Below are 27,089 nucleotides of genomic sequence, written 5' to 3' on the forward strand. Positions count from 1 at the left end.
TCGCACTGTTTCTACTTACGTGCTTCTCTCCAGCAGTTTCAGTGCTCAGTTATTAAAAGTGTGTAAATTAACCTTCTTCAGGAATCATGAACAATTCTTCATGGACTTACAGTGACTTTACTGAAAGAGTGTCGAGTAATCAAGCATTTTGGATATTGTAATTTATTTTCATCCAATACTCTCTTTTCTCAAAGAGAGAGAGGGAGAGTTTTCTTAATTTTTCAAAACTGAGATCCTGAGGAACGTACGATGTGTGCTAACATGAGTGTTCTTCAAGGTCGACACATAGGTAGGGGACCTTTGGATTTTTCTCCTTGGTTTTTTTCATCCATGCAACGACCAGTATTTTGCAATTATATTCATGTTATACAGGGTCTATTACTTGAAATGTCTCAGAGTGTATAGAAAAAAATATTTATATCTCTGAAACTGTAAAAGATAGTAGATTTTTGCATAAGACCTTTTCGAAGCTTTTTGCTGTTTGCATTAGAATAGATCTTATGCAAACTTTTTTTATTCTTTATAATTATGGAGATAATAATAAATATTTTTTTATTTCCACTCTTTAGAGTGTTTTGAATGCTGGACCCTGTATACAAGATACTCTCTCTCTCAATACATCCATGATAGATGTAATAAATATATATATATATATTTATAGTAAACAGATGTTTTCGAGTGAGGATCTCAACGATTCGTACACACATGCACAATAGTCTAGCAGTGTCGAGTTTTCACTGTATAATGCACCTTCCTAGAAGCAATTTTCGAGGTGCTACGTGGTGTCAGTTTAGCAGTGGCCTCCAGGTCAATAACACGCCGACACGATTTCACAATTGCACGCTTCGCTAATTGCAAATCACAATTGCAAGCGGCGCGACCGCGACTGGCGACGAAACGGAATACTCGGAAACCCATCGAATCGCGCTTTCCTTCCGTCTACTTTTATTTGCAAATGGATTCAACTGTACTCCAACAAAAGTACTCGAATTAATCGTCTCGTCAATAAAGTCCATCGAAATTTAACGAAACTTTCGAAAGTATTGTGATTATTATTATAGCTAGATTCACTTTGGAGGAAACCCTGCACAATTGGACGTTTTCGAGAATTCGTTTTCGTTGAATCACACGCGAATTCCATCGGTTTGGCTGAAAACTCAACGATCAATTGCGCAAAACGATAGAAACCTCGAACCAGACTATCATTCCTGGTCTCTTCGAGGCAGAGCTTGGATTTTTGCTCCTGATTGCGACAGTGGGAGTTCTAGTGATCTTTAAACAAAAATTAATTTGTCTCTCTTTCTCACTCCTTTTCTAATTTTATTATTAACTTCAGATAGAAACGATAAGAGAGGACTCAAATCTTTAATAAACAAACAAAACCAACAATAAAATATAAAAGTTCACAGTGTCTAAGAACTCAGTATTTAAATAATTAAATTATTCTCTGTTTAATTTTAATCATGAAAAAATTTTATCAAGATAAAAATGTTTTTCAATAATTAAAATTAGTCAGAAAATATTATACACGTTTAAATATTGAACCACGTTCTTTGTTTTTTAAATTACACGCTTTTACCAGAATTTAACCTATAGCATATAGAATTTAAATTGATATTGAAATGGTGTTGAACGGTAGGTTTGGCAAATGCGAAAGTGAGTCGTGAGGAATCACGTAGGCTGATAAGCAGAGAGTATAATAGTATAAGGGATGTGACGCGAAGAAACGGAACAAATTTCGAGTGTGTGTGCGTGTGTCCCGTCGGCTTATGACACAACACGACGAAGCTTGCCGTAGGAAAAGTAAGGTAAGGCCAGTGGTATAATAGAAACTTTCACTGCGAGGTTCAACGTACTCCATTCTGACTCTCACTGGCCGTTCTCACTGCTAGCTTGGACTCGCTCGCGAACTGCCTGATTCTCCGCTGTTTTATATTCCTTGTTGCTTTTTTTAATTCGTCTCTTCTCTCTGACACCAAAAAATCCCAGCTAAAATATAAAGAGAGAGAGAGAGAGATAGTGAAGACTCTCACTACTTGCTCGCACTTGCACGTGAATAGTCTGATTCTCCACTATTTTATATACCGTGCAGTTTTTTTTTATTTTTCTTTTATTTTTTACACCAAAAAATTTCTAGCTAAAAAATATATATAAATATATATATAGAGAGAGAGAGCGAAGACTCTTACTGCTTGCTCGCACTCACTGGCGAACAGCTTCATTTTCCACTGTTTTATATACCTTGTTATTTTTTTTAATTCTTCTCTTCTTTCTGACACCAAAAAATCCCAGTTAAAACATAAAGAGAGAGAAAGAATTAAAAAAATCTGGAAAAACACTAGTTCTGATAGAGAAATTTCCCTTTCTACTTAAAAAAAACACCTATACACACGAGAAAGATAGTTGAGTCATTTCCAAACTTTTCTCCTCTATCCTCGATCCCTTGTCAAGATCGCTTTACAAGCTCACCGTAATTGAACCGAGACCACGATTTCATTCGGTATGCAAATCGCAAATGTCACTGCCACACGCGGAGCAACCATTTTTATTTTAGAAAGTTTTCCCCATTAAATCATGAGATATTCCAATCCTTGTAATTTTTTACAGCTCTGACGAGCTACGTTTTCACGGTGACTTTTGACACGTGGTCTATCGAACGTTTCGAGAGCAGGTGAGATAGAAAGTGGTAAAGTTCATGGCGCAATTTTCTACTTGAAAATCTCGTGTGATTAATCACAGTGGTATATTAAAATAAAGTATGTAACACTTTTGAATGTGTTCGAATTAATACTTTTTTTAATTGACAATATTGACAAGTTTATCATTTATAGACGAGTGAGATAAATTTTAGACAATTTTTAGATTAATTCCTTAAATGAAAAGTCCAAGAATTCTCAAGTATCGTGAAAATATTCTGAATTTATCAATAAAAAAAGTTGGAAATTTATTCACAATTTTTTACAAATAATTGTTAAATTAAAGGGTTGAAATGACTCTCTATGCTACAGGTCTTCTTACGATAAACTGAAAATTAAGAGGGGATAGGCTCGTGTCAAACGCCTTCCACACACGCGTGTTGTCACACAAGTACACGCATATATGTATACATATATACATATAGATAAGCATAATTTACCTTTTCACATAGCGGTAAAAAGATAATGTTAAACTCGTTTCGCACCGTGTGCCTCGTTTTTAAAAATATTTTCGAGATAATATGTATATGTGCAGGAAAATTATGCACGTATCAGTGTTCCACATTTAAACGTAAATTAGAAAAAGTAGAATGGTTGTTTCGCTCGATAATCGTGCTGTATGTTTGTGGCAGTGAAAAGCAAAAATTGGATAAGTTGCACGAGTGCTGGAGAACAATAGTTGGACGATACCATGTCGAAGGACGACCAGCAAACACGTAGAATTGTTGAGGTTTGGTATAAACCATGGAGAAAGGAGGGGGAAGGGGGAGAATCAACTTAATAGGTGGGGAGTTATAGAACTAGGATGTCATGCCGTGGGAGAGTCACTTTCACCATCCACGGCCCCCATGGCGATAAAATCTACGTAGCTCGTGTTGTTGCATCTTTCTTCCTCTCCTAACACTTAATATAGCATACACTTTAATTTGCGGAAATGCTTCTGCAATTATTATCTAGATGAATGACACTCAAATGGCCTTTTATAAATATCAACGATTTTCATTTGCTATTAACACACGTATACTTACCTTCGTTTAAGACACTAATCGATAATCCTTTCGAATAACTCGACTATATACATACCAGATTTCAAACGAACTAGATAATCCTAATGATCGAAGAACCTCTTTCAATGCCACAATTAAACAGTACTGCCCAAAGCAATTAGAATTCTCTCTATCATTCAGTATACTGAAAGCAAAAACTGAAAATAAAAAAGTAGCATATTAAGTAGTATAAGAGATTCGACTGTGTGTGTGCTAAAAGATTATTGTTGAATATTGGTATATAAAATACTTGGTTAAAAGTTGAAGAGAGGGGGTAGAAAATACCCCTAGGGAGCATCCATAATAAACTCTGCAATGTACAGTGCGGAAGCTAAAGAGGGGAAAAATTTTCTCGATTTAAATCTCGACAGAATGATATTTGAAAAAGCTCGCTATGGAGTTTCGCACGATGTAATATCAAGATTACACAGCGCGCATCCCCTCAAAATACTTATAATTCCCTCTTGAATTTACCAGGATTAAAAATAGTTGCCTAAACATTGATTTTACTACTTTTTTTAGTCACAATATTCTTTTCAATAGTCACGTATTTTAATAAGACACCAATATACTTATGATTTCTTTTAAACAAGCAAATCATGTTTTGTGTACAGAATTCAGTATACTAAAAGCTGAAAAGAGTGAGCGGGGATACAAAATATCCCTAGAGAGCATCCATAATAAACTGTGCAATGTACAGTGCGGAAGCTAAAGAGGGGAAAGATTTTCTCGATTTAAATCTCGATAGAACGGTATTTGAAAAAGCTCGCTATGGGGTTTCGCACGATTGGCAAGTAGGGACGGACGTATGTACACCGACAATCACACATATACGTCACGCACACGAGGAAAGACCAGTTCTAAAGAAGAGCCGTAGGTTAGTGCATCGGTTGCACTTTCAGCGCTCGTAAATGTGCACACCGGCAGTGGCGACGCTGGTCGATGTATGCATGGATTGGTTACGCAAGAATAGCAGCGTGTGTGAGACTGCTGACCCACATACGGCGCCAGGGAGCAAGGACCCCGCTGCACCACGTATACGGTATACCCACTGTCGCTACACTCGACCAGCGTTTGCGCTTATAAACTCGCGCATACTCCTCGATGCGCTCCACCACCATCTCTCTGCTGGTACCACGACAACCCCCCCCCCCCTCCTCCCTCTCCCTCACGGAGCCAGTATACTCCCCACTCTCTCACTCTATTTCTGTTTCTCACTCTCGTCGAGCGCACCGTGCTCTCCACTACTGTAACGTTTTGCAGTGTACGTGTATGCTTCACTCACACACATACACGCACACTCTGTCTCTCTCTCTCTCTCTCTCTCTTCCACTCGGTGCACGTATCATCCCATCCCACACCATCTCACAGTCCCCATACGCGAACTGATCTACGTTCACGTCCATCTCGCCCACGTGCTTCAACACCGGTGCTTTTTAAGCCCCCCTCATTATCCCTTCTAAACATTCTTCGTGTTCTCATCACTCAATTGTACTTATAGAAGAAGCCTCAACTTGATACGGCATTTTTTTTTATCGCTCTTCTTGGTTTTATTGTGATGCAGGGTTTGGTTAATTGGAAATTTTAGGAGTTTTGATTGTTATATTTATTCGAAATTGAAGATTTGTGATCTTGGTGAATCCTGAAGAACACGTGGAAGGCCAAGGGAATTTTATTAACTCGAAGCACAAGGACACTTGTTGACTATGTGTAGTCAGGGTGGATATAAATTTCTAGTCGAGTTCCAAATACTAATGTTCGCTCGAACTGTCCAAAGCCTGAGGAATGACTGTAGAGTGTGCCAGGCTTAGAACTATCGGGCAGAGACGGGTTGAGATTTAGATATTACTCTTAAGACGCCCTTGGACTCGATTTGAAATTTTTAGTCAAAGCTCTGGCTTTCCTAATAATATCGAGAAGAAATACAATTTTATATAGTGACTATAGGGATTTCAGTGAAATTGGTCAGTCATAGGATTTTAAAAATCTCATTTTACTAATTAATCTTGATTTTTTATAATCTGATGATAATCAATCGTAGTAGTGAAGCCTACCTAAGAAAAGAAGAAGAAGAATCTGTACTATTTGGAACACCAACTGAAGAATGTAAATAAAATGACCTGGAGTATACGGCGTCATTAACGAAAGAGATGGTACGAGCAAAATAGACGTAAAATTGGTGGACGAATTTTTTCAGAACGAGGCGAAGAACGCGTTGGGCGGTAATTAATCTCGAGCATCTCGGTTGATAAGGCGAGATTTATTGTTATCGCACGCAACGATGCTGGCAGTTATTAAAATGACCCGATGAGGCATCGTAAACGTAGACGTCTCGTCGTCTCTACTATACTATGCTGGGACGATCGTAAAACTCTTGCCAACCTTATCTGTCTCGGCTAAGTAAGGCTCGCCCGCATTTAAATGCAAACGTTGATAGTTTCTTAGACACTAAATTTGCCAAAGGATCCTGTATCAAAAGCTCGCAGGATTTTTGTATTCGATCGGAATTTAATTTATAAATTTCTTATTATATTGTAAATTTATGACGATAAAAATCGTGTATATATATATAACTCAATGTTTAAAAACATTGGAATAATATTAATAATAAGAATTATTGCTCATTTTATTTTTTCGTAAAAACAGTGAACTCTGAATGATCAAATGTCTCAACTCTGGTTTGCACCAGTATTTCATTGGCAAGTAGAAAAATATCGGTCGTAACCGATCAGACTCGAAACGTTTGGTTGATCTCTTATTCCTCTTCTTTTGTATATATAGTGTGATATATTGTGCTGCTCTAAAATGCCATTATGTTTTTTTTTCAACGAGCCCTCGTGAGCTCCATAAATTAGAAACTGTGCACTCTTGGTACGCGAACATATTTCGTTGAACCCCGATACATTGTCCAGCTAAGCTCCAATTGTATACTATTGGTTAAAGAGGGGTTAATGCAGAGCTATGCGTTCGCTATAATTCTAAACGCGTGCTTGTATACGTATATTTTCACACTGAAACACTGTTATAATATTTGTTATAAAAAAAGTTATGCTATTTTGGTTAAACATATGCAAATTTTAGACAATTTAAATCCCTACATGGAAAAATATATATATTTCAAAATATAATAAAAGATAATGAAAAGTTTTTTAATTTAATATTTCACGGCCATGCAACTATCATACATTTATTTTGTATATTTTTCGATACATAATTTTCCATGCAAGAATATTAGGAAATTATTGATTATAATTAATTACAGTAATGAAGATTTTTATTAATAAAACTCGTTATTTATTTGATTTCAGGAATTATGACCCTTACGAGCAGCCCGTGTGAGCTAGACAACATGAGCTTGTTTCAAGACCTCAAGTTGAAAAGGAGAAAGGTCGATTCCCGATGTAGTAGCGACGGTAAGAAATTATTTTAGGGTCGTTATTACAAGCATATTTTAATCAAAAGAGACACGTCCGCTTTACGTCGTTTGATAAATTTATTCCACTCAACCGTTGGTTACAAAACTTTCGTTCATCCAACTTACCATTTATATAGCTTTGTGTCGAGACTATTTTTAAAGCTTGTATAAATAATTGTTAGTTCTGTTTTATCGCGTAAAAAAACCAGAGAGAAATAATTTATCTTTATGGATAGATATCGACGAGCATAATCTTATCAGAAAAATGATCGTTGAGTGTTACAATCACTATTTCATCAGCATCGTATACTATTTTATTCGATTTGCATGCAATGTATTTCCAGAAGATTTTTCCTTTCCAATACCTACTTCCGTATAATTAACCAAAATTATGGTTATATTTATTTGCCTACACCCCTTCCCCTCTCCTAATGTTGAGATATTAGTTTGACTAGATGGGATTCTTTTGTAGTGTGAGTACACATAATTTGAAACTGTTGGTAGGAAGAAATTTCTTATTTTCATTGTACAGAAATTTATTATAAAACATTTAGAAATTTTTTATAAATTTCAAGAGGCAACTGTACTACTTATATTTGAAGTTGCTGTGCTAAGAATATTTTTCAGTTGCTTATTGTTAATGAGAGTACTTGTGAAACTGACGAGGAACGATCCGAAGTTGGGTAGGTGGAGTTGGGTGTAATCCAAGAGGGTGATGTTCAGGGCTGATTATCTGCCACGTTTAACAATTTTGCAACTTGAATTCTACTTAATTAATCTGGAACGACGTAATTTAGCCACTCTGACGTTCGGTTCTATCGATTTTGTTATTTGCGCCCAAGAAAGATATTATTTATGCAATAAGGTATAATATAATTTATTCATAAAGTCCACTAAATTAAACGGTCTAGTGGATTATCCGCCAGTCGAAAATCTTCGTTAATAGATGGTAATATTGCAACGATTAAAATTTTCCTTCTTTATTTTAATTTTGTAAGAGGCACTCCAAAGAGTAGGGAAGAAAATTAAATTTATCAGGCTCGTCTTTCTAATGGTACGCTATACTACTTAAAATGCTGAAATTGCAAGTTTTCGTTTGGAAAGATTGACGAATTTAAGCAAATATAATTGGCTGAATAAAAATTGTATTTTAAAGTTATCGTGTGTTTTAAGTAAAAAATACAAGCCAATAATAAGAGGCGATGAATGAGTTCTATAAGAAAATAGGAGAGAAGATCAATGCCAAGCTTAGCCTGTTGAATTAAGGATCGACTCGAATCATGCAATAACTCTCAATATTACATCACTCGTTGTATGTATATTGAAAACATCATCAGAATTACAAACCTTCAGCCAACAATTATTACCATAAATATAAAAAATGCTTTGTCCTTCGAGATACGATATGAATATTGGAGCTAATACTCAATGGTTCCATGGAAACCAGAATTCATTCAGACAGGATAAGAATACATTTCATAAAATATCATAGACCAGATTTCTCACATCTCTTATACACATTACAATATTACAATGGAACCTCATAAAATCATTTAGCAAGCACACTCAAAGGATCATCTAGCTTCAATTATTTCTATTAAATTAAAAAATTTACACAATGTATCCAAATGTAATATACACAAATATATACATATAATATGTCAGGTTTAATATCGACTCTGCCATTGTTGCAAACGAAGGTTAATTGAACTCATTGACCGAAATGAAAAATTAATTAACATGACCAGAGGAAAGAAACTGTAAAAGGGACGAATAATCAGCGCGTAACGATAGCTAATGGCGACCTGGCTATTAATACGTGGAAGCTGGCACCTTAGTATCTGCTGCAATCACGTATCGGCCTTGTCGACTAACATTCCTTCCTTGACCTACACGAATAACCATAGTCTCACATCCTTTTCACGAAGCAAGCACTCCGAGCGACTATTACACTTTCGTGTCACTGGCGTAAATTACTTACTACTCCTGCTGTGAGCTACTCTTGCAATTGCACGTGCCACTCGAAACGCTCCTTGCTCCTCAGGGTATGGTAGGACTGAAAAAAAAAACACTATAAAATTATTTCTCTCTGGTTTCTTGCTAGCAACCTTTAGATATACGATCTTATATCTACTAACACGAGTATAAGCACTCTTTTTACAGAGCGAAAAATGTAACAGCATAAAAAACGTAAATTTTTAATCTTTCGATGTAAAAATCGCCTGTAGGTTGAGCAACCGTACCAGTGAGAAAGTTGAAACATTTATTTCTTATTTTTTATCTCGATTGTTCGGTAAGATAACTAGATGAAATGAGATGTTACACGATATATATGGACCTTTCGAAATTCTCCACTGCTGACGTTATTGTAAAAGAGAAATTGAAAGACCTATGCCATTAATCAACGTGATAAATTACTTCGTTGCAGTATGATGATTATAGTATATACTAGCAAAGCACCAAACCCTTGAAAATCGAAACTATTATCGATTCCTATATCCGGAAGAATTAATAGTCGAACGAATTTACTTTTGCAAAGCCACGCGAATGCTCTTAATTATAATGTGAAAGTAAATAATTATATTTAACAAACAAGAAGCTTCCCGTACTCGTCGAGATATAATTTCCACGATTCTTAGTCCACCCGGTATATCTCCTAACGCGAACAAACGTTTTCTAATCGAGAAGAGTTTAAAGGGTCGCGCTGGAGGAGGCTGTGTTAAGAAAAGTTGGGTGAATTAAGGCCGTAGAGACAAAACTGATTAGAATCCCCGAGTAAACGAGAGACCAACGACTTGTTTCTCAGACTCCCCGGTATCCCTCGGATCAGCAGGCTCACCGCTCGGGATCCAGGCGACGGACGCACCTTCACCCATAAACTTTCCTGCTCCAGGGGAGAGCATGGCGGACACCTCGACCCTCTCACCGGACGCCAACATGCCAGCTTCGCCGGGTTGCCCCATGGTCAAAGTGAAGAGCGAGTTTCTGCTGGGTAGTCCCAGTCCGGGACCTCCGCGCGATCCTCTTCGAGGGTCAGGGCTCCAGGACACCAGGGAGTCAACGTGTCTGGACCGAGCATCACCGGATTCTGTGTTCCCCGACGCCACCAGCCCCATCTACGAACAGCCACAGCAACCGCAGACTCAGCATCAGCAGCAACAGCAACAATCTCTTCAGCAGCAAAGATCCGGAACTCCGGGACCAACGAGGTCATGCTCTTACTCGCCGGTTCAGGCAGTCTCCACGACTCCCATGTCTCAGGAAGCTGGGACTAGGAGCGAGAGTCCGGAAAAGTGTGACCTTTCCTCCGTGCAGACGAAGGAAGAATCGGATAACTCGGTGTTCGATGGCGGGGGCGGGGGTACCGGTACCGGAGGCGGTGGGAGCAGTACTCGTTCGGAGGCTTCCAGTCAGCCTAGTCATCGGAACAGTCCATCCTCCCAGTACAACCTCAACCAGAGCATCAGCCCGAGTGGAAGCTCCTCCACGCATGGGAGCCAGCAGCAATCGTCTCCCACACCCCCGACGCCTCCAAGGCCAAGGGCGCCATCGGTACCACCGCATCTACTGGCTCATCATCAGTTTTGGTCTCAAAACTCCAGCGTCCAAGGGTTTGCCAGTCAGAGGCTGCTCAACGGTGTCATTAGCAGCGCGGTTAATTACGGACAGAATGCTACCACAGTTTCGACCAGTGCTGCTGGCACAACTGCGACCGGAAGCATCCACTGTAGTACCGGTGGTGGAACCGGAAATGCAGTCGCCACTACTACAACCTCCACCTGTAAGTCGATACACTGTTCTATTTCTAGGATGTAGTGTGTTATATATGGTGTAATATATCCGAATGGGTAAATCGGAAATCGTTCTTCTTCGAACCCGTTTAACCGACGTTCGATTATTGGATAACCGTTGATGTCTGGTTCCAGGTGAAAATATGAAGCCTCCGGCGCAAAGGGCGGTTCCGGCCCCACCCAGGCCTCCGCCAACGGTCATCATGGGTGAGATCGGTGGTGTAAGGACGATGATCTGGTCCGCGCCACCTCTGGATCCGGTACCACCCCCTGCGGCCTCCTGGACGACCACCGCATCAGCTGCTTCCTGTTCTTCGTCGGAGGAATCCGCGGCGCAGCTTTTGTTGAACCTTGGTCAAGAGTCCAGGGGCAAACCACCCACGGTTTCCTACTCTTCTGGTCCACCTTTGAATATGGAGAGGCTCTGGGCCGGGGACTTGACCCAACTTCCGGCTGCCCAGCAGATACAGGCTCTCAACCTGACCGCTTCCGGTTCCGGGCAGCCTTGGGTTAGGAATGGCGGGGTTGTCAAGTCAGAGGCAGCCTCGCAATCGTTATCCGTCGCTCCTCCCGCGCCTCCTTTGCCTCCTCAGGAACACGAGGAGGACGAAACGCCGATGATCTGCATGATATGCGAGGACAAAGCCACTGGACTCCATTATGGCATCATCACGTGTGAAGGGTACATTTTTATTCTTCTTCTATACAAATGATTCGTCTCGTTTAATATTGTTATCAGAATTTCAATCTTCCGTCCCAGTTCTTTAATACAAAGTTTGACTCCTCTATCCTCAATTCTGCTCAGATATAAATCCTCCATAACATCCCACCCTTCGTGCAGCCTTAGTAATTGGAACCTTCGGAATATGTGCGTATTTTCTAGACAAGGTGAACGGTATTCTCGCTGTACCTCATTCAGCTGTCTCTCTGGAGATATTCCTGACCAGGATACGCCTGATTAGTCCTGCAAATTGCCATGGGGTGCCGTTAGACAGTTTGCTTATACTAGTTACGCTTTGTTGTTGCTTACCAGAACTGGATTACCAGAGAAAATTCTACAGTAAATTTGCCATGCACCTCATTCCCTTTCAATGAATTTTTCATTTATGCCTCTCACGCCTTATTAGAAAATACCCAGGCCAACTTTATACTCAAGTTTTTGCAAGTGCCGTATAACAACTTGCTCCTTACTTTACATCTTCTAGGTGGAAAAAAAAATATAATTTTCAACTTCTCGTGCATCCTTTCAAAGCTGTTTTCATGGTTCTTTTCTACCGCGAGGCATACAGCTGATTGACATGAATAATTTCTCCGCAGGTGTAAGGGATTTTTCAAGAGGACTGTACAAAATAGGCGGGTTTACACGTGCGTGGCGGACGGTGGCTGCGAGATCACCAAGGCCCAACGAAACAGGTGTCAGTATTGTCGTTTCAAAAAGTGCATCGAGCAGGGTATGGTACTGCAAGCTGTGCGAGAAGACAGAATGCCTGGTGGCAGAAATTCTGGTGCTGTGTATAACCTCTATAAGGTATATTAATTGTTTTTATTTTTTTAAACCTACCTACAATCACGCTCAATTATTTTGAAAAATGTCGATTATTCTTTCATGTTAGCTTTTAATGAAACGATTCTTATCAAAAAGTTCTTTCTGTTATTATATAATGGAGTAACTTTGGTGATTTAATTTTAGGTTAAATATAAGAAGCATAAGAAGAGCAACAAGGGGAGTGGGGTTAATACTGGAATGGGAGGAATGGGAGGTGGGAGTAACGTTGGAGGTGTGAACGGATCAGGGTCTCTGGGTGCTACCAAGAGCACCATGGGTTCTGCTATGTTGGACAGGCATATGGCAGCTGCTGCAGCTGCTCATCACAGCCAACAGCAACATGCCCAGTTGGCCGGTAGTTTTCTTCACCATCATAAAATTTCGTCCGGTGATCCCCTCAATTCACAACCAACCCCCAGCCACCCCAGCCATCCGAGTCATCCTGCCCACTCGGGTCACCTTGTCAACGGGACGATTCTCAAAACAGCCCTCACCAATCCTTCCGAAGTAAGTACTAGTTCTCATTCTTTATATTCTGCAATACATAATTTTCCATGACAGCTGTCCTTTAAATTTTCCTTCACTTTAAAAATTATTTTATTTTCACTACTTGAAATCCAAGAAGAGCCTTTAAAAAAAAAGCAATTCCCTGACCATGTCCTGCAGACATCTTCACTTTCACTTTCCATGCATCTGCAGGCTGAAGAGCACCTTCGTGAAATCTGTATTCGAGATACGATGAAGTGTATTAAATGAAAACTGTACTTCAATATTCAAAGAAAATATTGTATACTTCAGATTCTAGTTTAAAGTCTAAAAAGGTTTTAGAGAAAAAGAAAAGAGCAAATCTATGACCATGTCCAGTAGACATCTCCACTTTCACTTTCGATGCATCTGCAGCACGTTTAAAAGCACCTTCGTGAAATCTGTATTTGAGGTACGATGAAGTGTGTTCAATGAAAAGTATACTTTAATACTCAAAGCAAATATTGTATAAATGAAAATCTCTTGTTCTTGTAATTTAACGTGTGTGTACATACACTACTGCATTGATGTAGTGTTTACACGACACGTGTTGCACTTTCTATACTAATAGTACACTGGTTATTAGAATTTGTAAACTGCAAGTGTGTGTTTCAAAAGCCTCTTTTTCTGATACAAAGATATAGTGGTATGAGAATGTACGAGAATTTGTGTGAAAAATTCTGAAATTTGGCAAATACTACAAACTGCATTCCACAATGACGATGGTACCAATCACGAAATGAATGAACTCTGGCGATGCAATTTCACTTTCTTACAACTCTTGACTTGCGCAAGCCTCAAGGTTTCCCACATTACGAAAGATAGATAGACCAAGCAGCCAACTGCCCGAGACTCGACTGCTTAGCAGAGTCTCGCATACCTTTTCGCGCGTTTGTCTGTATATTCACCAGCGAATTCTTTCCTTGAATTAACACGATTTAAAATCCAACTTGTTTCACTGATAAACTCCAAAACTCCATCGGCCTTTTTTTATTTAATTTTTAAACAAAATATTTTTTTATTTGTCGATTCAATTCTACGCCAAAGACCATATTTTCTTAGAATATTAGTTGTTAATTGTAAAAGTGGCTTCACTGAAATTTCTAAAAATCGAAGAACGATAATAATTAGTGAAAAAAATAGCATAAAAAGGGAAAACGAGAGTAACGCGTAACGTAATGTGTTATATAACGATAGATCGTAATAAAACACCAACATTCTTGCTCTAGTAGTAATCTAGTAAATCACGAAGTTGCAAATTCGTGCCTCGAGGATCGAGCATTGGGAAGTTATAGGGATAATAATTATAATGCTATTCGAAGTTTAATCCCTATCAACGAAAGAAACTTTGTCACAGTGGTGGATCAGGTGACATATCCAAAGCATTTAACCGTCATAAACAACCAGCTTGTTAGAGGCCATTGCCAAAAGTGAAACCAGTGAGATCGAAGATCGCCAGATGTAAAAGAATTGCCCAGCACTACATTAAGGGGGTCACTTTCGTTCAGCTATCACACTCTGCAATTCGTAAACCTGAATTATTAACGGTTCCCGTCCCCCTCCTCCCCCAAAATAAAAAAAAGCTATTCTCCATTTTGCAGGAAAACCAAGAAAAAACTTACTAGAAATATAAAGAAGAAGGAATAAAATTTAAGCAACGACTTTAAAGTACATAAAAAAAATAATTATCTATTGACATTAACGCGTGTAAAGAGAAATATTTGCGAAATGACGTCGAGGAGAAGTATGGATCTGTCTACGTCGCATTCGTCATCGATGGGACGTCAAGAGTCCAGGTGAAACACACGGTAGGAGGCAGGAGGGACAATAGAAAATCAGCGACAACCGGTGCCAAGGACGGGCAGTTCTCCGGTTCTTTCGTAACTCGTGAAAGTCTGCACAAGGGACACTGACCTCCTCCTCCACCTCCTCCTCTTCTTATCCCCCCCCCCCCTCTCGACCGCCTCCCAGATTGCCTTCGACGCTGGAGCACTCTACACAACTATACACCATTTCTGCTATGCGAATAATACCTTAAAGGTACTTAAGAGAGGCGTTCGGCAACTTTCGCCAAAGATACCGAACGTTGGATAGCTCGCTCTCCCTTTCGCGTGCACCTCGACCTCGAGGAAGCACCTTCGAATTCGAAAGGTCAGTGAAAGGCCGAATCGATTTTTGCGCAGGAAGCAGCACACACTCGTTGTCTTCGCCACACACTCTAACCAAAGATTTGGTTACGTAAAGTAGTTCAAATCACTCGTTAATCCCTATATAATAATAATAGTAATTATAAATCTTCTTGGAATTATGAAGAATCAATCATTACATAACACTTGGACCAACGTAAAATTTTCATTAACAGGTGGTGCATTTACGTCAGAGGCTGGATAACGCTGTCAGCAGCTCGAGGGACAGGGCCTTTCCTTTAGACGCAACGCTCGCCATGATCCAAACTCTCATAGACTGCGATGAGTTTCAGGATATCGCCACCCTGAGGGTGAATTTTTTTTTTATATTCTATTGAATTTTTTCTTGGATTTTCCAAAGTAACCAATTTTTTTTTGTGCAGAACTTGGACGAGTTGCTGGACCATAAATCAGACTTAAGTGAGAAGCTGTGTCAGATAGGAGACAGCATAGTGTACAAGTTGGTGCAGTGGACCAAAAGGTTACCGTTTTACCTTGAGCTGCCGGTCGAAGTTCATACGAGGCTGTTAACTCACAAATGGCACGAGCTTCTGGTGCTGACTACCTCTGCCTATCAGGCTATGCATGGTCAACACAAGTTCACCAATGTCAGCTCTGATGGAACTGGAGCAGATTTTATGCAAGAGGTCAGTCAACTATATATTTATTTATTTATTTAACTAGTTTATTCATTATTACCCCTGCACACAGGTTTCCAACAATATGTATACGTTACAAACGTGCCTGACCAGCATGATGGGACGACCAATAACCATGGATCAACTGCGACAAGACGTAGGACTCATGGTGGAAAAAATCACATACGTCACCCTCATGTTCAGGAGGGTCAGGCTAAGAATGGAAGAATACGTCTGCCTTAAAGTTATAACCATGCTTTCGCAAGGTAAGCACTCAGGCCTGATTAGTTTTCTTATGCTATTCTAAATTCAGTCTAAAATTCGTCTAACATTTGTCTTTCGATAATGCTGCAATTGGAGATGCAAAATGTGAGTTTAGCACGAGTCGTAGAACATTTATCTCTGGCATAAAACTATTTAATCGAGCTTTTTAATCAAATGATTTTGAAAATCTCGTTTAACAACTGGTATAATTTTTCTATTTTATTGTAGCACGAGGAGGTACATTGGAATTGGAGCAGATTCAAGAGAGGTACATGAGCTGTCTTCGGAGTTTCGTGGAACACAGTGCACCTCAGCAACCTGGTCGTTTCCATGATCTTCTTGTTAGGTTGCCAGAAGTAAGTTCCAAATGATCTATGATCAAGTGTGGTGAGAGAATTTATATCCATGCTTTTTCGCAGTATTCATTTTTGCCACTATGAAGACTGGCAGTGATATAAACAAATCTGTCTCTGTTTTAAATTTTAAAAGAAAAATTAAAATTAATTTGTTTATTCCAGGTACAATCGGCGGCAGCTCTTTTACTCGAGAGTAAAATGTTCTACGTTCCTTTTCTATTGAACTCAGCAATTCAAAGATAGTAAATAAAAGAAATGATGCTGACTACCTATATATACATACAAAATGTTATATATATGTGTGTGTATACACACCCACGCACCTATATATATATGTATAAGTAAATAACTATAGACAAACAAGCAACAAAGAGCAGAAAAAGCAGCAATGACGAAACCGTAAAAGAAATGGGGAAATCGCTTTGTTTGTGTATGTACAATAGCTATATATAAAGTATATATAAATATTATAAATAATATAAATGTGTGTATTCGTTGCGTTGTACAAACGAAGGAAAAGAAAATTTTGAATACGTACGTACGATTTAAACAGAGTGCATTAAGAGAGGACCTAGTTGATACTTGATGGAACAAGGGAGCAGGTACGAAGAAAGTTTGACTAAAAAGTGAAATAATGAGAGAGAGAGGGAGAGAGAAAAGAAGATTTCTTGTTTAAAAAGTACAGAGAAGAAAAAACGAAAGTGCAGTATATAGAGAGAAAGAGAGACGAAGAAGAAAGGAGGAAAAATGCCACCTCGTTGTGAAAAATCAATCGAGGAGGGAACTGAACTTTTTTATCGAAACTAAAAGACTATAATAATATATTTCTGTACGCGGTACCGCGCAATTACGTCATTGTGTGTTCACATTGCATAATCCGATTGATAATAAGACTCTCTTTACGTACGCTCACCGTAGGCCACCTACTATTTACTACTACTACTGCTACTACTATACTGCTACTACTATTACTTCTACTACTACTACTACTACTACTACTACTACTACTACTATTACTACTACTACTACTCCATTACTCTCAACAATAAGCAAACTGGAAACAACAAAAGCAAACAAATAAACAAACAACAGACAACTCAGCAACTAAAAAAAAAATCAATAATTTTCGATATATTTGCAACAACGCCTTCGATAAATCGTCAAAAACTCATAATCATCGCTATTCCCACGTGTCAACCATTGTTCGATGCATAAAAATATTGTCATCCTGGCAAATACACACATATACACACGTACAATTAAATACACATATTTACTCAAAGTGTACAGCGCATCCCTTCACAAAAGCTCGATAGAGCGATATTCTCGTCATTATCGTTGTTACATACAGCTATCATCAAATCAGTGTAAAACAATAGTTACCAATTAGCTGTTATCTTTGTCGGACTCGACAGTTTACGAATAATGCGACCTTTAAAAGGACCCAAGGAAATACCAGATTTAAAAAAAGTGATAAATGCAGAAATAGGAGAAATTATAGAAGAGGACGAGTATGGAATATTATATACATATATATATATATATATATATATATATAGAAATTTCTTCAATATTCCATTTGCATGGTTGGCCCTTTACCGAAGGATGCAATAATGTAAAACACGTGTTGAATGGTTCCAGCAACGGTTTATCAACGTCAAGTAAAAACAACATCTAAAAAACTGCAGAAATAAGATAAATTTTAGAAGACAACAAGTATGGAATATTATATACATATTCCTAATAGCACTCGATATTCGGGGGATATCCTCGGCATGTCCTGGGGACATTCGTGCTATTGGGAATATATATATGAAAAACAAACATCCTTATACAAATCTGTTTGATATTTCATTTGCACGGTTGACCCTTTACCGAAGGATGCAAATATGTAAAACACGTGTCGAATGGCCCCAGCAACGATTTATCAACGTCCTTCCTGTCACGTGGTTGTTGTTGCTGCAGTTGTCGTCGTTCACCAAGCAACACTCAAGACTAAACACTAAAGAAACTCTTCGTCGCTCAGTCGTCAATTTTTCTTCGCCACAACTTCGATCCTCGTCATCAAACGACTCTACGTTAACCAACCGGTATCCATTAATTGCACACCGATCTCAATTAGAATTAATCTAACGCGTTTTATTTCTTCTAATGCAGAATATTTTGCTCTGTTAATATTACCAATAATTTACAATGATTTCGACTCTGTGATCCGAAACGAGGATCGGCTCTTTCGAAGATGAATTCTGCGACCAGTGAACGAATACCGATTTATTTAAACTTCTTCCTCGCTGAAACGACTGCGATAATTTCGTATATAACGTTTTTAGGAAAAAAAAAGACGAGAGAAAAGTTGAGAAATTTTATCCAAGAGGATGAATTACTAACGATAAATCGGGACCGGTGCTCTGAGTTACTCGTGAAGAAATTCTTTTCTTCATTATTATATATATATATATATATATATATAAGAATTTGTTCTCTCTCGATTTTTCTTATACGAACCGACCATAGCTGGTTATTAAAAACGTGTAATTCGTTATATTGTGGCATTTTACAATCCTTTATACAATTTATAATCTATAATCATTGCAAGTCGGCACGTTGTGATAATTGGTTTCTTCCAAGAACGAAAAAGCACCGGTCACCCATAATTGGCTCAATTATTTAGGATACTTGATGACACTGTACGACAAAATGGGATTTAAACAAAAATACACGGAGAAAATAATTATTTAATTAAAATTAGCCTTGGTTTAAATATTCATGAATAAATAATTATTAAAATCAAGAAAATATTTATTCGTGAATATTAAAAACACAAGATTTATGTGGATTAAATAATTTTTTCTCAGTGCAGTAAACACGTTGGCCATAATTCCAATAGAAAAATCTACGTCGCTTGGACAGTTACTGCTCCTTGTATACGCGTATAATAATTATTTCACGCACGTTTATTTTATTGCCAAACGTGATTTCATTCATCTTACCTCGATAAATTTATCCCAATTGAAATAAATCATTTATATATCTTCCCATTTACACATTGAGATTGATCGTTCACCGTGCATATATTGTGTATACCTACTTTGAATTTTCCACGAACAAGTTGTAGTGGTCGATGAAGAAAAATTGAAGAATCGTTCACCGTGCATATTGTATACCTTGAAAATTCCACGAGCAAATTGTAGTTGTCGATGAAGAAAAATTTGAGAAGAAAATATTTTTGATTTTCGCAAATATAGAAATTTCAGGATAAGATATTTGTAAGAGAAGAGAAAAACGAAGAATAAGGGATATAGGTTTATTTTATTCACGTGTGAATAATGTGGCGGAAATAATAATTTTATTCATTGTGGGAAGATGGAAAACACAGGATCAACACGAATTATGCACGAAACCTTGGGCCTAGTAGCCTAAGGAATACTTGTCCATACTATAAGACTTAAACTGAACTACCGATGAAATATATATATACATATTTATATATATATACTTCATACGATAAACGTGTATATTATTTGAGGTTTAGGGACTAGGGTGTAAGGGTTTCTGTATTCCCCTAAAGTCATCGTGCTCCCGTCTCTTTCATCAATTGGACGATCCCAAAAAAATTCCTAAAATATTACAAATTTCGTAAAAAAAGATTCTCGATCAATTTAGAAATTTTACAACTTATTAAAAAACACGAAACTCTTTCGTATTTTGTTTCCTTGAAAAATTCCCCAAGTATGTGCAATGCAATGCCAAATTGAAAGGGCGTTAAATGATTATTTGTATTCTATACATGTTCTTTTTTTATAATTTTTATTCTACACCTTAAGTCGTTACTTCTGCTTACAATTAGATTTGTTAGGTCTTATAAATATCTATATATATATATATTATGTAATATATTACAGTATATTATGTTTCTTTTCTGGCTAGACATTCGTTCGTGTCGTGTCCTATTTATTGTTAATATGTATATATATATAAAAAAAATGACAGTGTGTTCGGTGTAGTGGGAGAACGATACGAATAATGGCGAAAAGGTACCGATGCCTTGGGAGTACAGCAACTGCTTACAGAAGAGCTAAAGCGTTGGATCAGCAAGACTTAGGGCATTATATTACCGAGAGTATTATCATGCCCAACCTTTAATATTTAAATGCGAGTGAGAGAGTCTATTGAGCAAAAAGATAAGAAATAATAAAAAAAAAAAGAAAATAATTAAAGCCTCTCGTTTGTGGGTTTAACTTTGTACATACTGTACGAAAGGTTTAATAATAACTATATTGAAAGTACTAGTCCTGTCTTTGTATGATTCCGCGTTACACCTGTTTTTATATAAGGTGGCCAAGCGATAAATCAGGTTCAGAGCCCTGAACAGGAAGCAATTGGACTCATTTGTATCGTACGTCAGTTTTGATCGATTAAACCAGCTATTTATAAAAAGAATATATAATATTTTATACTATGCAAATCAGGGTAAAATAATTGCTTAAACGATCCTATAAGAATTACCAATGTATACTTGATTAAACATGTTAATTACGATGGATGGGGTATCCAGGAGCTTTTAATTTCAATCGGGAAATAATTAAATTTTAAGGATCTCGTTCTGCTTCTGAAGAGTTAAAAAAATTAAGATTGTGTGTGAGAGAAGCAATGAGACATAAGAGTGTGTATGAGAGAGAGAGAGAGAGAGAGAGAGAGGTGTGAATAATGCAAACGTTTAACCCAGAAACGACTGGCACAGAGAGCACGAGTGCCACGATTGGCAAAAAGCTACTTTTTCAATGAGTGAGTCAAAGTTACCAATTTCTACCTACGTTTAGGAAGTATACATTTTTATTATCTCGTTTACCTTCGAATGTTTCTTTTGTAACTGAGATTTAGGCACCGGGTGAAATGCCGCTCTGCCAGGAACCGGACGCATTGTGTCAGCAAAATTTAATTAACGCGCGAAACACTTTTCGGATCATTAAGTCATTATTTTTTTTTATTTTTTTTTTTTTAGGGCGTTGCATCGGTAGAACTTTACGCATCGTTCATTCGTGTATATATATATATATATATATATAAATATATACTTGGGAAAGAATGATTGGTCAGGAATAATAATTGGTCGCCTCGTCGCGAGTGTCGATTATTATTATTATTCGCATTTTAATTTATCAAATATACCCTCGCATTTTTGTTATTGCATTTTTTTTAACGATCGATCAGTACAATTTCACTCGCGCATTTATGGGCCAGGGAAACTCCGGAAATTTAAATATAAATATTTAGTGTAATAATATTCTCGTTTTATTTCTCTAAACCCAGTGACGAGCAGTATTAACGATCTTATTGTACATATTATATTAAACGATCAATAAGACCGAGATTAGATTGGAACACGTCGAAAAGCAAGTGGATTAAGCTATTGATCAGCAAATTATTGGCAAGCGACAAACTGCTTAATTTCTCAAGTGCAATTACGTTGGTGAGGAAACTTTGAATATTCTTCAATTCTCTCTTGCTGTCAGATTTGTATATTAAGGCTTGCATAATTTTGCTTCTCAGTCTCTTAAGATACTTCGTGGATATCGTTTAAGTTATATCTGAAGAGATAACGTGATAAAAGTTTAGTCATTGTTAGTGAAAGATCAATGCCTCGGCATTACTATTCGTCCAAAGGAAAAGTTGAAGAAAAGAAACTATCGGTTCCAGGCAAAACAGGCTAGATTTCACGTGCGGTGCGTAAACCCCCTGTATTTTTATGAATAAATAAGATATTTTAAAAAAAAAGTAAATCTGAAGTCTGTTTGGAGATGCCTTTCATAGGGATTATAAATGTAGATAATATATTATACATAATGAACATAAATACACTATATTATTATATATAAATAGTAAGAAGTAAATAGAATTATTATTATATATATATATAAATAATATATAATATATATATATAATATTGTGTATATTATATATATATATATGTATATGATGAAAATAATATTATTACAAGTAAATAAAGTGATTAAAGATTAATATACCTTGATCGATTTATTATTATCCATAACTATCCTTCCTTTCACTTCTTAAGCCACTTGACAATCTTCCTGTAACATACCTATAATGTTAGCTAAAGCGCGATGTATTGGAAAAATCATTTGACTCACAGGAGTGACTTTTTTTATGCACTTTTATTACAGATGTTTCATTATTACATTAACATAACAAAGTTCTATACTTTCAAGGTACAAGATGATCGTTAAAATGATGTCTACCTGTGAGATCTTTAAGAATTATGCGCAGTGTTCAAGTTCTCGCATTGACTGAGCGTTAAGTTTGTAAATTTAATGTATTAAGCTTTTCGTAATTGATGTTTCTCTCTAACGACAAGCGCTTGGACATTTGCATAAGATTAAAGCGATCACAGACAGAGGCATTCTGAAGGTGAGCACTGCGAATACCTCGGTAGGCACAGAGGCTAATACTTTTTACGACTTCTAGGACACACGCGCCACGGAGACATTCCCACTATCACCTCCGTTTTGCAATTAGAGACTGCAATATGTAAAATGTCGAGCTTACAACGCAAACTCCAAGCCTTTTGCATCCATTTCTTCCTCCTCCTCCCCTCTCGCTTTTGATACAACCAATAAAACACGAATAAAAGTAAAATCAACGGTGGCGCTGGTATAAAATTTCTACAATGCTATTTATATAATAACAAAAGGAAAAGAACATTGCAGCTGATAAAAATAATGTACAATTCTGCTTAACAAGAATCGCGGAATGATATCTCAAGATTCGTCTCTCTCGTTTAATGCTTTAAAGTACAGTGGCAAAATTAACAATGCATGGTAGCTTTATACACAATACGTCCTTTTTAAGCTCTCTGATATTTGTATGACCCGTCTTGGTTCGTTTATACGATTAACTGTGTCGGCACAAAGTATTATTTCTAGTTATACCGTCGTGTTAAAAATCTGAAGGCACTGTTCAAAAGGTTTATGTTCCCTAAAGATAACTAAAGTCTCTTGAAAACTCGACAAAATGAGAAAATTGACAAGGAGAGCAGTTAGGAAACTCGACGTAATTTTCGCAAGTCTCGATCGATCTATATCACAAAATTCAAAATAGAGTAGATTCAACTTGACAGCCAATGCCAGATGCCAATGCTGTTTCTCTCGGGTCTGTGATCGAAGGAATTATCGTGAGCTAGCGATACGATGGTCAAAATTCAGGTTTACGTTACGCAACGACTCGTATATTCCGTTTATTTGTGTATCATTATCGTATCATTATATTCACAGATGCTTATCAATTTAGAGGCACATTGCTAAGGGTTTTGGTATTTAAAAAGTTGATCCCTACATTCGCAAATTTCATCAGTGGGATCTTTCGGTTCAACAGCAATTTTACGCACAATCTGAAAGTCCTGTAAAAAATCGCTGAGTTTACCTATTAAAATCTATTGCTTTTTACTCACGATACGGCTAACCGACTTAACTGGCCGGAATCAACAGGACTATGAAGAAATAAAGCGCATTTTTCACAATATTTACTTATGCTTACGCTGGGCCCGCAATAAATTAAGAGGTATATAAAATATTGCATGCATTACAGCATTAAAATTAACGCCCACGCTTATTAAATTATAAGAATTTATATATCGAATTCTCTTATCGAAGCAGGATAGCTTTGGCTAGGATTACTAACTATTTGTACCTCGACGCTCGAGACGAATCTGCTGATAAGAACGTGATAAAAAATCAAGAATACAAAATTTTACAAAAAATTATACGCAGTAATTTTTAAAATCGGAAATGGTTTATAGAGATATCTAGGAAGACCTTAACAGTAGTGTTTACGCTTACGTTCTAATAAACCTGAATTTTGCGAACGATCATAATATCAATGAAGCACTCGCTGATCCCAGAGCCTCTTTTCCGGAATGTCTGAATGATATCATCACCTTATCATTCCACACATTGCCAGACTAATGGTAGTTTACAATAATAAATTATTTAAAAGCTCTTAACTTACCAAAAGAGAAGTCTGTAATGACGCTCTGAGGTGAGAATGCTCTACTGAATTTACATAGTAGACAGCAAAAGCGTCTAGACTCTAGACCATGGTGTGTATCGATAATATACTCAATACGAACACTTCCAAATTAGAGACATCAGGCTGATAAAATGGCAGACGCGATGCATTTGAGTTATCGCCCCAACTTATACAAAATTGATCATCTTATAAAATTTCAAAAATTTTTTTAAAAAACGTATGAAAAAATCCTAAGTATTAACAAGCAATGCGTGTATTTCTCTCTTTACCAAAATTTTAACATTTTTTTATTTAAAAACATGAAAAACTGCAAGAAAATTTTGTACATATATTTACACACATATCAACAAATTTTAACAGCACCGTTTTTCTACCAGCCTGAAGTTACCAATTAAGAATTAGTCATGTAATTCCACCTAGCTTAGGTGCGGATATACTCATCCTGCATTTAAATAGATGGAGCACTACATTAGATCACAAAAAGTATGGGGTTGTGATTAGAGGTGGAACCACTCTTTGAGAATCTGGCACTGCCTGAAATAGTACTGGTTGTCTTTGATCTACAGCGGTAAATTGTAAAATGCTAGCTATGTTACCACAGCGATAGCAGTAATTTGGAGCAGACCATACAGTTACAAGTTTATCATTGAACATATACCTGTAACCTGTAAACGAAAAATGTTTTAAATTAATCGAGATTATAAATATTATATTAAATACATTAAACAGTAAAGAAGTTTGTTACATAATTACTTACCTTCATGGACAAGCTGATGAGCTCTACATATAAGATCAAGATCATTTATTTCCATAAACTTATATGTTACTTTGCTTCCAAACAACCATCCCGCTCCTCGCGGGCTGATCGTCCATGAGTCTACGTCCTCCGGATCCGACCATACAAGATCGCAAAAAGCACCTTACACATAACAAAAAAGAGAATTTATTTTTATGTTAAAACACTTATTACTTAATCAACATATGATTTTATCACATACCTTTGTGAGGTATTTCTTGATCTCTTTCAATCGTCCTAATTTGATCTAAAGTTGAAATGGTAGGGGATAGACCTCCATGTACGCACAATACTTTTTCATCAATTAACTGCAATATAAAGGATTGGTAATAAGCAAATATTTAAAAGCCAATATCTTTTTAAAAATAAACTTTTGATGCTAAACTTACGGCAGCAATTGTGAGCAAATCAAATACCCTACAGCAATATTTCCAAGCATTTGCATTTCCATACTTATTTTGACACTCATCTATGAAAAGAAGATTATTAATAAATATAAACTTAAAATATATGATTATATAGAAATGACTTTTATTTATAGTAAATTTATCACATATTTTAACTTGCCGTAAAATCCATAAACATGCGTAATCTGTCTGGACTCATGATTTCCTCTAAGTAATGTTATTCTATCAGACCATTTAGCCTTTAATGTTAATAGACGAGTGAATGTTTCTAAACTGTAGTAACCTCTGTCCACAAAATCTCCCATAAATATATAATTTGTATCAGGCACAGGCCCTCCATTGCGAAATAATTCTTCTAAATCATAGAACTAAAAGAAAAAAGTAAAAGCATCAGGACACAATTTAAAAATAAACTTCAATTCTTCAAAAAATAGCATTCAATATTTAAAACTCAATATAAACTAGATTTTTCTTACAGCATAATCTTTGAGGTTATACAAAAGACTTATTTTACCTGGCCATGGATGTCACCACAAACTGTCACCGGCGTGGATACAGGCTGAATATTAGATTCTTCTAATAGTAGATCACATACAATATCGCACAATTTCTGTTACCAATGAAAAAATTAAGATTATTTAAGAGTATGCACATACACAAACTGAATCTTTTATTAGTGAATAAGGTTATCATTATTCACTAATAAGTTCTTTTAAATCTATAAGAAGTTATTGAAGAAAAATATACTATGTACTTACTTTCAGATCATTTTCTGGAAGATATTTGCATTCTTTTGCAATATCTATCCATTTATCGATGTCTGACATTTTGATACCGTAGCGCCTGTCTCTGGATCGTCTGTGTTGGCATGTGTAGTGTTGGTCTCATTGATGTCATTGGTCTGATTGGTTTGTATGCAACGGAGCGGTAAGGAAGGGAAGAGGACCAGAAGAAGGAGATGCTTTGTTCAAGCTTTCTATTCGCTAATCCTTTTTTCTCGACCTAAAATTGGCTAAATTGTCGGCGGTAAAAAATTCATTGTAGTTACCACTCTATAAAAACATAATTCATGACTTGCACCTACATACATACATGTAGTACAGCATTCACTACTACTGCGCACTCTGGTGATAAAAGATTAAAAAATCTATGACATTATTCACGTTTTTGTAGAGTGTTGACTTACAATTGATTTTTGAAGGCGTAAATTTTAAGATATGAATTTAGGCACTAATCGTACCAATCGTACTAACTGAAATATTACTAGAGCGATACACAAAATCACAGGAATTTTTATAAAATTAAAAAATATTGACAGTGTGGTTAATAATGTAAATATGTAATCTTTTCTTTCATCAGATTCAGTTATTATATTAA

The 27,089-nt window shown here is 36.9% G+C and overlaps 2 protein-coding genes across 2 annotated transcripts; one reads left to right on the forward strand and one right to left on the reverse strand.

Moving 5' to 3' along the window:
• The first annotated feature begins 249 nt into the window (after positions 1–249).
• On the forward strand, positions 250–16,834 carry Hr4 (Hormone receptor 4). The gene is made up of 11 exons (XM_066739473.1): positions 250–289; positions 7,051–7,155; positions 9,964–10,938; positions 11,084–11,630; positions 12,266–12,476; positions 12,639–13,001; positions 15,382–15,516; positions 15,589–15,852; positions 15,917–16,109; positions 16,336–16,463; positions 16,626–16,834. Exons 1-11 carry the CDS (start codon positions 250–252, stop codon positions 16,704–16,706), a joined length of 3,042 nt encoding a protein of 1,013 aa, XP_066595570.1. The 3' UTR covers positions 16,707–16,834.
• A 5,786-nt stretch (positions 16,835–22,620) lies between these two features.
• Positions 22,621–26,605, reverse strand: PpV (Protein phosphatase V). Its single transcript, XM_066739935.1, has 7 exons — positions 26,471–26,605; positions 26,227–26,322; positions 25,873–26,080; positions 25,695–25,774; positions 25,508–25,613; positions 25,267–25,428; positions 22,621–25,174 (listed from the first exon to the last, which is right to left on the reverse strand). Exons 1-7 carry the CDS (start codon positions 26,537–26,539, stop codon positions 24,984–24,986), a joined length of 912 nt encoding a protein of 303 aa, XP_066596032.1. The 5' UTR covers positions 26,540–26,605; the 3' UTR covers positions 22,621–24,983.
• Between the last annotated feature and the right edge of the window lie 484 nt (positions 26,606–27,089).

Source organism: Prorops nasuta, unplaced genomic scaffold (assembly GCF_024137725.1).
Source record: "Prorops nasuta isolate Cenicafe-Biocafe unplaced genomic scaffold, Cenicafe_Pnas_1.2 PNAS00021, whole genome shotgun sequence".
In the NCBI taxonomy this organism is placed as follows: domain Eukaryota; kingdom Metazoa; phylum Arthropoda; class Insecta; order Hymenoptera; family Bethylidae; genus Prorops; species Prorops nasuta.